This window comes from Schistocerca piceifrons, chromosome 3 (genome assembly GCF_021461385.2).
Source record: "Schistocerca piceifrons isolate TAMUIC-IGC-003096 chromosome 3, iqSchPice1.1, whole genome shotgun sequence".
NCBI lineage: Eukaryota > Metazoa > Arthropoda > Insecta > Orthoptera > Acrididae > Schistocerca > Schistocerca piceifrons.
Window position 1 is genome coordinate 373,281,878 of NC_060140.1, and position 12,882 is coordinate 373,294,759.

General features: G+C 40.2%; 1 protein-coding gene across 3 annotated transcripts in view; it reads left to right on the forward strand.

Moving 5' to 3' along the window:
• Positions 1-12,882, forward strand: part of LOC124787822 (DNA mismatch repair protein Msh3-like) — a 344,981-nt gene that overhangs the window by 33,052 nt on the left and 299,047 nt on the right. For all 3 annotated transcript variants that reach the window (XM_047254753.1, XM_047254755.1, XM_047254754.1), the window contains exon 3: positions 12,547-12,691. In XM_047254753.1, coding sequence (XP_047110709.1) covers positions 12,547-12,691 — 145 coding nt within the window. The remainder of the gene's footprint in view (positions 1-12,546; positions 12,692-12,882) is intronic.

Sequence of the window (12,882 nt, forward strand, 5' to 3'; positions counted from 1 at the left end):
CCGTCTGGGGTTCTGGGTGACGTTTCAGAGTTGTACCCCTTTCCCTAAACATCTCCAGTCCTTTTCCACCGCCCCTCTTCCTCCACCTTAAATTCCTCTGCCAGAAGAAGGAGCCACGGGCTCAGAAAGCTTGTAAAAGTTAAACCTTTTTGTGTGTGCATTCACCTGCTTGATGAATAGATTTTTATCTATCCATTTACATTATAAAACCATGTATTAGATTATGTCGTGTCCACTGAAAATTCATTAGTGATTATAGCTTAAAGTCGCCTCACTTGTGTTGATTACTGCAAGAAAATGTCACCAGGATGTTAAGTGTGGTGCTTGGGGATGAGCGGTGGTGTGGAATTTTCAGAATGTTTGTCAGAATAAATCTGTCTTTAGCTAAAGGATATATGACTGATTTAATTTGCATGCAGTATGGTGCGCAGAGGAAAAGTTTTGTGTTTTGTAATCAGAATTATGGTGAGGACTGGCTCTGGGATTAGAGTGGTTCATTTTTGTAGTTGTCTGTTGATCTGGAAAAACAGGAATTAATTTCTAGAATTAAATTTTCACTCTAGAGCAGAGTGTGCACTGATATGAAACTTCCTGGCAGATTAAAACTGTGTGCCGGGTCGAGACTCGAACTCGGGACCTTTACCTTTCGCGGGCAAGTGCTCTACCGACTGAGCTACCCGAGCACGACTCACACCCCGTCCTCACAGCTTTAATTCCGCCAGCACCTCGTCTCCTACCTTCCAAAATTCACAGAAGCTCTCCTGCAAACCTTGTTAGTTCTTCAAGGTTCGTAGGAGAGCTTCTGTGAATTTTGGAAGGTAGATGACGAGGTGCTGGCGGAATTAAAGCTGTGAGGACGGGGCGTGAGTCGTGCTCGGGTATCTCAGTCGCTAGAGCACTTGCCCGCAAAAGGCAAAGGTCCTGAGTTTGAGTCTCGGGCCAGCACACAGTTTTAATCTGCCAGGAAGTTCAAGGAATTAATTTGTTTGTTTAATTAATGTAAATATATGCCACCGCATGGATAACTTGTGGGATGAAGATCAGTTATGTCAGAATTCAGATGGAAAACATTAAAGTACTTATGGGATGTGATGGGCGTATATAGTCCTTTTGAATTTATTTCTATGAATTTATCTTGTTGCCTTAGTGAATCTCAGATGAGAACTAACTGCAGTGGACACAGTGAAACTGGGAGGGACTTCAATAGCCCAGTCACTGGGCAGTCTCAGCATCCAATTAACCAAACAATTACTCATCGGGTTAATGTATTTTTATATCTGATAGAATATACTTTAGCTGGCGACATGTTGCACAGAGCACTGCTGGCTGTACATTGAGATGAGTGGAAGAGTAGCTACAGTAATACCAATGATGCCTTGATACAAGAGATTTGTTGAATTCATCAGATGCAATCACAGAAAAACAGCAGTGATCAGAAGTGACAGTGATGAACAGTGATTTTAATTGCAGTGAAATTGTGTGCAGTGATTACAAAACCTAACATGGTCACGCATCTAATTCCAAAATAATTCTTTTTTAACGAACCCAGAAAGGAACCCTTTGGTTTTAAAGATCTGTTTAGTTTGTTTGTCATTTTAGAAGTGTTATTTATGTTTATGTCTATATTTATGCACGTTTCCAAGTAGTACATGTGGGGCTCATTCTCCACAAAATGAATTACACAAGTTTTGGTACAAATAGCTATATCTGCAACATGCGGTATTATGATGACTGTATCTGGTGCTAATTCATGTTGGAATTGAGAAGTAGGTGCAATATGAAGCGGGGGTTGGTGACATTATGAGTGACTGGCTTGCGAGATGAAAGGCAGTGACAAGTATATTTGACAGTGTGGCTAGATGGCTATAGCGGGGCAGCTAGCAGGGGTGGGAAAGCTTAAAGGGATATGCATATGTGCACACAGTGTTGTGGTAGACTGAAGAATAGTATTGGTCACCAGAGAGCAGTGGGTCTGGAGTTACTGTTCTTTGCACTTAAAATATTTCTTGTGGTCATAAGCTTAATACATGATTTGTTCTCAGGGCTTCGAATAATTTAGCGAGAGCAAGATCTGAACTTTGATTTCTGTCAAGACTTAGAAATATTTGTGTGGTTTTCAGAGATTGTTTTGAGTGACCATGCAAACTTTAACACTTCTTAAGCAGTTTAAGGCAGCTATGAACCATAATATTTCGCTGTATTTATTATTGGTAATAATGTGACAAATTTGTTAGATATTTGTTGTGACAGAGATGATGATTAATGAACTTTAGCTTCCATAGTGACTTTTGTGAGATTTTTGTGCTGATGAACTTCAAGATTTCGCTATTGATTTTCGAGAGTTAATTTGCTGCTGTATGAACCTTATTTTGTGTATGCCACTGTGCTGATAGCCTCTGCTTGCACTATATGACTACTACTTGCATTGCTCCATTAGTTGTTATTACAACTGATTCATCTATTTTTGCAAATCTATGTAAAGTCACCATTTATATATTTGAGTGCATATTTCTTGAATAAATATTTGGTTTGAACTTTAAACAATTTGGTTTAGCCCACTTTACTATCCTATGGGATTTTTAACCATTTGTCCACAATTCATTTATTTTATTTATTATTTTCACTAACTAGTCTTTCTGCCATTAAAAGATTTGATTAATATGTGCTTGTTTAAGAGTTGGTTTTAAAAGCGACAGTGCATGATCACCCCCTGTTGACTTGAAGCAAGCTACACTAATAAAGCTGTAGGTCACACATTGCTCATACCAATGTATTAGGTAATATCATATTTGGTTTTGCTCATCCTGTATAGGTGGTAACACTGCAGACCTAACTACAGGTGGATCCCTCTCATCCTGAGGTATGAGTGATATACTGCTCATTTATAACCTTTCCCAATCTCTACCTTTTCTTTCATGAGAAAGAAAGTAATATTTCTGAAAGCTATTTCTACATTTTTGGAGTAGTGTTTTTATTTGTAAAATGTCTGTCAGCAGTACTAGAATTTCCCTCTGGCCATTCATGGACAGCCCTCTGGTAACAGCTAACGGTGCAGCTATCATCAGTGCATTATATGCAGCCATTTAGACTCTGGATAGTTATAATAATACATACTACACTATAATGTTGACATGTACAAGTACTTCTGCTGATGCTTGTACTTGCTGAAGTTATAGTGTAATATGTATCGTTACAAATATGCTGAGTTTCGTGACTATCACTAATGCATTGATGATAGCTATGCTGCCAACTGAAATCTAGATCTGCAGTAAGATTCAGATGATATTAAGACCGAAGCTGATCTTCTTTCTGTCTTGGCTCACTGTTATTGTTGGCCATCAGCTTGGGGCTCTGTGGTTTTGTGGTCAACCTATAAAGAGGAATCACAGCCAATGGCTTCATATGCTGGCTGTGCCCTTGATATGACATAAGGCCATGATGTTTTTTGCAGTATCTGTTGCCGAGTTGAAAAGGCTGGTCCAATGTCACAACGGTTTCCTCTCAATGGCAGTGGTGATATGGGTTTGCATCTCACTGCGGGAACTGATCACTGATAGTGTTCAGCTTGGACGGCAGCCAAACATATGTGATGAGGCTTTGGTTTTTATGTGCTTGAACGTAGGCTTGTAGTGAATTTTATGATATATTGTTTCATGGATTGAAAATTGCCAAATTCCCAGTGTGCACTGTGAAAGTGTGTGTGAAACTTCGTGACATTGTAGCTGATGATGAGTACCTCCTATTCAGTTTGTGAGTAATTATGTTCTGCTATTGTAAACATCTTTAACACATAAGCAGTTGGGTGCTCCTTGCTATGCTCAAATGAACGCAGATTTTTGAATTTGTTTATTTGATACATTACATGGTGACACAACATATGAGTACAATAACATGAAACTGGCTGGAGACAATACAAAGTCAGTAGCATAACAACATCCAAGTCTTGAAGGCGACATGATAGTTAACAGTTGACAGTCCACTGGTGGGGAAGCTGGTGGCGAGGCATGACCAGCCCCTGTGGCTGTGATGGTGTGGAACAACTATGAGTGGAATTACAGAGGGGGGGGGGGGGGAGCTGAAGGAGGATGAGTTCTTATTCCACTGAAGGTTGTAAAAATGAGATGCAGTGGAAGGATTGGAGAGAGAAAGACTGGGGGGTGCAGTTGCATTAATGGAGCTGGTTCTGGTGTCAGGTGATGGTACGGACTTTGGAATCAAGTATAAAAACCTGACATCCTCATTTCTGATGAATGGTGACCATGAACCACCAGTCTTGTTGGCTAAACCCGTGGGCCCACACACACATGCCAGGCCAGAACTTTGGAGAGGGGAGAGGAACCAGGGTGCTGGGTGCAGGGTGCAGGGAGGAGAGAATGTGAGAGGGAAGAGACGGACATCCATCAAAGAGCTTTCACAGCCCCTTCTTGCTAAACAGTTTTGCCCGATATGAAAATGTCACAGCATCTTCCACGGAAGTATCGTGGACTACATATTCATCTGCTGTTTGAATGTCCAAACGACCCTTTCTGCCTTTCTGTTTGATTGGGGATGAAAAGGAGACAGAGTGCTTCACTCCATTCTTAGCACAGAAATTCTCATACTTCCTCCTGAAATTACAGACTGTTGTCAGTCACTAATGCTTGCAGCAGGCCCTTTCTTGCAAAAATCTTTGGGTGTAGAGCAGCTAACATTGTATGGGAACCTGGAAAAGTGTCAATGATGATGAGTCATATGGTATTCAGGAATGTGCCTGCAAAATTGAGGTGCACTCATTCCCAGGGTTTGGTCGGTGCTGGCTAAGAGAAGAAAACCTGATGTTGGGCTGCCTACTGTTCCACATATTTGTTGCATTGATGGACTAGGCTCTCTATTTCCCAGTTGATGATTATCCTGTAAGCATGGCAGTGAGTGAGTAGTTTGGTCCTGGAAGTGCCCTAATGCCCCTGATGCAGCAACTGTAGGCTATGTTGGTAGAATCAGTACATGGTATGCAGTGTGATCTGTGATTATAAGGATCACACTGTTGACTTGAAGCAAATGGTGCCACTGGCCATAGTAATGCCAAAGATTAGTAGACCATTGCCCGGCCAATTTCTCTGGCCATCTCCTCAAGATGAAGGTGTGAACTTGTGTGAGAATGGTGTCTGCCTCTTTGGCAGTGGCAATGCAGGCTCCTTTAATGGCAAAATGGCCCACGGCTTGTTGAACCTCAACATACAGGCAGAAACAAAGAATATCCTTGAGATCAAACTTGTAGTTGGCCCTAGGTGTTGGCAGGAAAGAGCGTCCACATTTGCATCCTGAGATGTACTTCTATAAAGGATTTCATAGGTATATCTTCGGAAGAACAATGCCCAGCCCTGGGTCTGATGAGCAGTACAATCTGGGACATGAGCTGTTATGTGAACAGTGAGATCAACGGCTTATGGTCCATCACTAAGTGGAACTTGGTGCCATAAAGGAAGACATGAAATTTCTTCAAAGCAAATATAGCTTCTTTTTCAATATGGGAGTATTTCATTTGTGCAGAGGTACAGGATTTGAAACATAAGTGAAGGGGTGCTCTAAACCATCACCCTCCCAATGAGCAAAGACAGTCCCTATACCTTGGTCTGATACACCTGTTGGGACCACTATTTGCTTCCACAGTTGGAAAGTCACTAAATGAGGGGCTGAGAGCAGACTCTGTGTAAGCTCTCTGAACACCTTTGCACACATGGCTTACCATGTGAAAACCTCTCCTTTCATACACAATTGATGAATGGATAAGCTATCTGAGATGCTGTTGGGATGAATTTTCTGTGATATGTAATTTTTTCCAGAAAGACCTGGAGCTGCTTTTTAGCTGGCCGAGACATGGATACAATTGCTTCAATGTGTTTCTGAATTGTTATTATACCTCTGTGAGAAAGGATGTAGCGTAAATATTCCACTGAAGGCTGAAAAAAATTACATTTGCTGAGATTTCACTTAAGTTCTGCCCCCTGCAGACTGAAAAACTGTGACTTCAGGTTTACTAAATGCTGCTCGATGGAACTTCCCATGATGACAATGTCATCCAAATAGTTAATGCAACCTGGAAAATTGCCAGGGCACTGGAGACCCTAAAAGCCAAACGCTTATAATTTATTTAAACCATACAGTGTGTTAATCACCAATATCTTCTGTGGACATTTGGCTAATGGGAGCTGTAAGTATGCCTCAGTGAGGTCAATTTTGGAGAAGTAGTGTCCACCCGCCAGCTTCATGTACAGTTCTTCAGGCTTTGGAATGGGGAACATATCCACATCACCATGACCTTGACATCCCTGCAAAGTCTGAGTTTGCTGGACTGTTTCCTGGTGGTAACTGGGGTCGTAGCCCACTGACTTGATGATATAGGTTCTATCACATCCAACTCCTGCAACCTGTCTAGTTCGTCCTTAACATGGCCACTGAGTGTGAGTGGATCCAGCCAGGATGAAAAAAATCAAGGCTGTTCCATAGGTGTCAACAAAATATGAGCTTAGAAATTCTTTGCTTTTGCCAGACCAGAAGTAAAATGTTGGGGAATGCAGGGCAGGCAGTACAGAGGGCATCCAGTTGTTGATAAGAAATATTCTTGGAGACTAGATTGTCTGTCTCATTGATGGGAAATCCAGAAGGCATAAATATATCAAAACCAAAGAGCTCCTTAGTATCAGCACTGTTGACACTATGTCTCTGGTCATATTTTTGTAAATGGTTTTCGTAGTAAACTCCCCTTTCAGTGGAATGCATTGTCTGTTATAATTAATCAACTGTCAAAGTGCTGGAGTTAGTGTGGACACTCCTAGTTGTAAATAGGTTTTAAAGTTGATTAGACCTGCAGCAGCACCTGTATCAACTTGAAAGTTGACTAACCAGCCAGCCACACACAGTGAAATGAGGGGTTTGTCATGGGACCTCCCTACATGGATGGTGTGGAACACACAATATTAACATTCATTTGATCTCGGTGATCAGAAAATGGGAATGGCTGCCTGACAAAAAGATGTGAGGTGTCTCTGTTGTGTGCATTCAGTGCAGTCTGCTCACAGGAATGTACAGTTGTCTCTACCATGCTTCTGAAAACAGTCCGGGCAGGATGGGTAAGGCTACCACACCCTGATGTGGCATGGGACCCACTGTTTACGTATGGCGGGATGCAAGTGCTGTTGTTTGTGTACTGCCCCAACATCACCACTACTGCTGAATCTGTAACATGCCTGGTTCACTCTTTACTGCAGCAATGTCCACCCAGGATTCTAAGTGGCAGCCTGCTGCTTGTATGGCTTCATATGACTGTGCTAAATGCAACACCTTGTCTAAAGAATGGTCATCAGTCTGTGAAGCTTTTAACTGAAACACTTCGTTGGGTGCTGTGCCGATGATCGCATCACTGGTTATGCCTTCTGCATGAGATTCTTTGGCAGTAGTCGTAAAAATCTTTCATCGGTGACTTAACCACTAGAGTTTAGCCATCGAAGCTCAATATGACTGACTCAGCTGCTTGAGACATTGGTGAAACTGGAGGTGAGCAGAAATCACATGACAATGTTTTTGGTTGTGAACCCTTGATAAAGAACAAATTTCGTTCAAAGTCAGTTTACTGGGCTCCATCGGAGGAAGCAGTTTGCAAAACAACCAATAAGTTTGTGGTGAATCCATAATAAGGAAAGGGATTTAGCAGTATCATCACCTTTTACCTCAAATGCTGTAAAGTGCTATCACAACCATTTTTTATACAAGTCCCAGTCTTCCAACGTTTCCTCGTACAGCAGAAATGGTGGAGGATTGACCGTTGGCTTCTGCAGTACTCTGGCCAGGAGGTTCTCCATACACTTTTGGCTTTCTACTTATTGAATCATCAGCTGTTGCATAACAGGGACAAGATATGGTTCACCCATAGTGCCTGGAGAGAAAGAAGTGCCAGTGACCATTTAAAACATACATAGTCTGCTGTTCATTGAACCATCCTAAAACGTCAGCCAAGTGCCTAGGTTTAAGTGATGAAAAACACTCAAGCTAAGTCTGCAGTTGCCAGTTGATAGTTTGTGGCACACAACATAAATGAACCCTGATTTTTCAATTAGTTTATTTGATACACCCAGTTGAACGGAATGAATAGTGTCTTGAAAGGAGGGTATAAGATGAACATCAACAAAAGCAAAACAAGGATAATGGAATGTAGTCGAATTAAGTCAGCTGATGATGAGGGAATTAGATTAGGAAATGAGACACTTAAAGTAGTAAAGGAGTTTTGCTATTTGGGGAGGAAAATAACTGACGATGGTCGAAGTAGAGAGGATATAAAATGTAGACTGGCAATGGCAAGGAAAGCGTTTCTGAAGAAGAGAAATTTGTTAACATCGAGTATAGATTTAAGTGTCAGGAAATTTCTGAAAGTATTTGTATGGAGTGTAGCCATGTATGGAAGTGAAACATGGACGATAAATAGTTTGGACAAGAAGAGAATAGAAGCTTTTGAAGTGTGGTGCTACAGAAGAATGCTGAAGATTAGATGGGTAGATCACATAACTAATGAGGAAGTATTGAATAGGATTGGGGAGAAGAGAAGTTTGTGGCACAACTTGACTAAAAGAAGGGATCGATTGGTAGGACATGTTGTGAGGCATCAAGGGATCACCAATTTAGTATTGGAGGGCAGTGTGGAGGGTAAAAATCGTAGAGGGAGACCAAGAGATGAATACACTAAGCAGATTCAGAAGGATGTAGGTTGCGGTAGGTACTGGGAGATGAAGCAGCTTGCACAGGATAAAGTAGTGTGGAGAGCTGCTTTAAACCAGTCTCAGGACTGAAGACCACAACAACAACAACAATTGCACACCATACAATAACATGAAACTGTCCAGAGGTGATACGTAGGCAGTAGCATAACAATGTCCAAATCTTGATGGCTGACGATATTTAAGAAATGACCGCAGGGCATAGACTGAGAATGGGAGACTTGTGTTGTCCTATATGTAGACCAGCATAGACGTCAATGGGCTTGGTGGCACCAGTTTTGAGTCAGTATGTGCAGCTAGCATTGTAGACTCATTCTGGAGGCCATCTGTGGAGCCTCTGCTGTCAGTCCCCACATCCACAGCTAGTAAGCCTTAACTCAGCACATGGTGTAACTTTTGTGGGGTGCTGGTGCGACAAGTTGCTCATGCAACTGATGCAGAGTACCAATTTGGAATGAGGCAGATCGTGAAAAGTAATGATAACTCTAGGTTTACCACACTTGCTATTGAGGTTTTTCAGTGGTAAACTTTCACTGATGCTCTGTGGCCACTTGTTGGTGGCTACCATCTGGCTGTGTGTGAAGGTGCCTAGACAAGGTGTTGCCCAGAGATGCACATAATTTGCCTTGTCAAATGCCACAGTCTGAACCCCCTTCTTTCTTAATACTTTGGAGACTAAACCCGAACATAGCTCAGACCACATCACTGTGTTCAAAAGATCACACCTGAGTATAGCGCGGGCCGCAATTTCCTCAACTGCTGTTGTGATGGCTGACTCATTAAGTTTTGCAGTTTGCTGTAATTATGCTACTAATATGTCATGTTTGTGGAGTGAACAAGGAATTTTGGAAGCTCAAGAGGAAGAAATTGCTTAGTAACTAACCTCACAATTTTTTTTGGAAGGATAGTTATATTTTCTGTAATCATTATTTTAAAATTTATAGTGTATCAAAGAACTAAAGTTAATATGTAAATTAAAGCTTGAGTCGTGGTACTTTTTTAGTATGTATTACTCTTGAAGATATATTGATTACACATGTCGGTAACACTTTAAATAATGGCAATAACTGGCCAGTCTTCTTGGGCTAATAGGCCTCTAAGTGGCCAATCCTTAGACTGATAGCTGGTTTCGTGGATATGTATGGTTGCATTTTTGCTATTTTTGAGGTTGCAGTGTAAAGTGGATGCATGCAGTTTTGAAACAGGATATGTAAATTTGTTAGGTGCTTTTGTGGCTTTGTGCCCGTTGCAGCGATATCATCCGGGTAGTTTACACATGATGATAGTGAGCAAATGACCTGCTCTAGATAGCACTGAAACAATGCCAGTTCGCTAATCATCCTGAAATGTAAACCATTTGTAGAGGTAAACTCCAAACAGGTTGTTTGTTGTGATTAATTTCTGTGATTAATCATCCAAAGGAATTTGTATGTCGGCATCTGGAAGAGAGATTTTTGAGAAATACTCACAGTTGGTGAATTCAAGATGAGTTCTTTGGATCATGGAAGAGATGAAAGTTGATTACTGATGGAACATTAGTTGTGGCCCCATTGAGGCTTCTTGTTGGGTTTCTTGATGACTACAAATTGTACTGCTCATTTACTAAATGATTATGATTCTGAGATTTATTGCTCTTTTAGTTTATCAGGCACAGTTTTCACCTTAGGATGAGTGGTCTGGCCTTTGGACAAAAATAATGAGGAAAAGTTTATAGATTCAGTGTGATGAGTACTGTATAATTGGTTACATGTCCAAATCCTAATAGGAACAGGAAGTAAAATTAATTTTGCAATGTGTCCAAAGATTGGAAAAAAATTCATTTCAAAACACGACAGAACTAATATGTAATGGGGAACTCAAATCCTTTGACAGTATCTAAACCATATACTGAGATGCTGGGATATCAACTTATAAGTGACATCTATGATGACCATTCTTCTTAATTGAATATGTTGATTGCAACAACCTACTAACCTAAAAGATAATTGTTACAATGGTGCTGTCCCTAAATACTGATAGAGGGAGAGGATTTGTTGGTGTGTCAGATGGCCTGGTGTCAGTTGAAATGCTGACTTGTGGTAACAACACTGTGTCTGAGACGCTTTGTCATCATTGCTAAGTTTGCACCTGAGCCATGTTAGTGGTGTTCTGAATATGACGGATGGCAGCTTACATTATGTCAAAAGCTTGTACTATGGCTGATGCTTCTTGCAAGGTAAGATCTGTAGGGGTTCCAGACAGATAAGATTATTTGGAGCAAAATTTATCAACAGCTTTGAATGGGCAAAAGAGTATAAGACTTAAGGCAGTGGTGTCCAACACCCAGCCCGTGGGCCACATGCAGCCGAGGCAAGTATCCGTATGGCCCAAGAATTAACACCTGTTACACAATCAGTAAAAAAAAAAAAATTCTATAAAATTCTGTTTATGTAAAGTTATGATAAATTGAATATTTTCAATCTGGAACTCCCACCGCATGATGCTTTTCTCTCATTGGTCTAACCCATTCTTAACATTGCAGTCTGTGCTATACTTGAACCCCCAAGAGTCTTGTTCTTGTAACCACCCAACTTGTCAGACGTGCTTGTTTGTTATCTTATGCCTACATCAGTTGCAACTTTGAAACTAAACATATATTTAAAATAATAAATGAAATCTCATATATAAAATGTCAAATTAATTCCATCTTGCTTTTTTAGAATAAATAAACATACATTAATAAGTTATATGTAACCTAAATATGTTAAATGTCTGTCTCTTACTGCTTTTTTTAGCTCAGCAGTTATTATTAGTATTAAGTAAATTATGTGTGGCCCAGAAATTCTCATCTTCTTCCAATGTGGCCCAGGTAAGCTAAAAGTCGCATATCCTCGACTTAAGGTATTTTGGGTTGTCACATGTGAATGTGTATTTCTGACAGATGCCACAAATACCTTTAATCCAGATTATGAATGGCTGCTCAGATAACTGCAGAGTTGCAAATAACACATGATTCTTCTGACTGTAGTAAGATTCTAGTAAACAGCACAATTCCTTGAAAGACTCATCTCTGTCTCATCCAGTTATGACAGTTTATGCAATAAATAAATAAATAAATAAATAAATAAATGAAAAAATGAAATAATGAAGGCTCATCCCAGATAAAGACAAATGTTGATGAATGTTGTCATTCATTTTCTTGAAGGTGTGAAGTGCTGATGCAAATAGTGAAAATACGCGTTTCGGTTCTCTTTTTGTTACATTGCAGGACTTTTCTTCCTCAGCATGAGTGAGGGAAGATTAAAAATAAATCCATACCTTGTGACGTCTGACTGATGTATGCAAAAGCTGACAGATTTGTTAGATTTCAGATAACAGTGAATCTTTTCCTGGCAGAAGAAAGAGGGATAAAATTAAAGGAATGAACTTTCCCACTTTCTTGTTAATTAAATCAAGACCTTGGCCCCAAAGGTGACTCCTCTACCTACTCCTTCTACAGGGATTTTTTCACTCTTTTTGTCACTCTCCTGTAAGATCATAAAATCCCAATTTTCAAATGCTGGTGACTGTTAATTTTAGTGTGTATTTGTCAGAATGATCCTGTCTGGTAGTCACCCACCTTTGTTATGTCTAATTGGTGGCAGTTTATATTTGAATTGTTCTTATCTATAATGACCTTTGATAGCTGTCAATATTAATGTAACTTGCATGATAAAATATCTGTCAAAATGATCCACAGACATTGCAATATTGTTGTTTATTCATTTGTAGTTTCACAAATCTTTTGTACTCTAGATCTGTAAGTTTACTTTCTTTACAGATCAGAGATTCAGGCACAGAAATCGAAGAAAAATGGGCTTACAGCCCTGGAGAAACAAGTGCTTGGTCTGAAGCAACAACATCCTGGAATGATTCTCATGATACAAAATGGATACAAGTACCACTTTTATGAAGAAGATGCTGAGGTAAAATGGGAATATTTCAGTATTATATGCAGCTGTAGATTCGCTCACAAAACAGATTTTCAGAAGCATATTTGATGCTTAGTCAGAAAGTTGGTTATATCCTACATTTTGGTGGTAAGCTGGACTCACTTATTTTTCTGATATAGGAACAAATGCTTAAAAAGTTCTGTATTGTCATAGAGAAAAGGTAA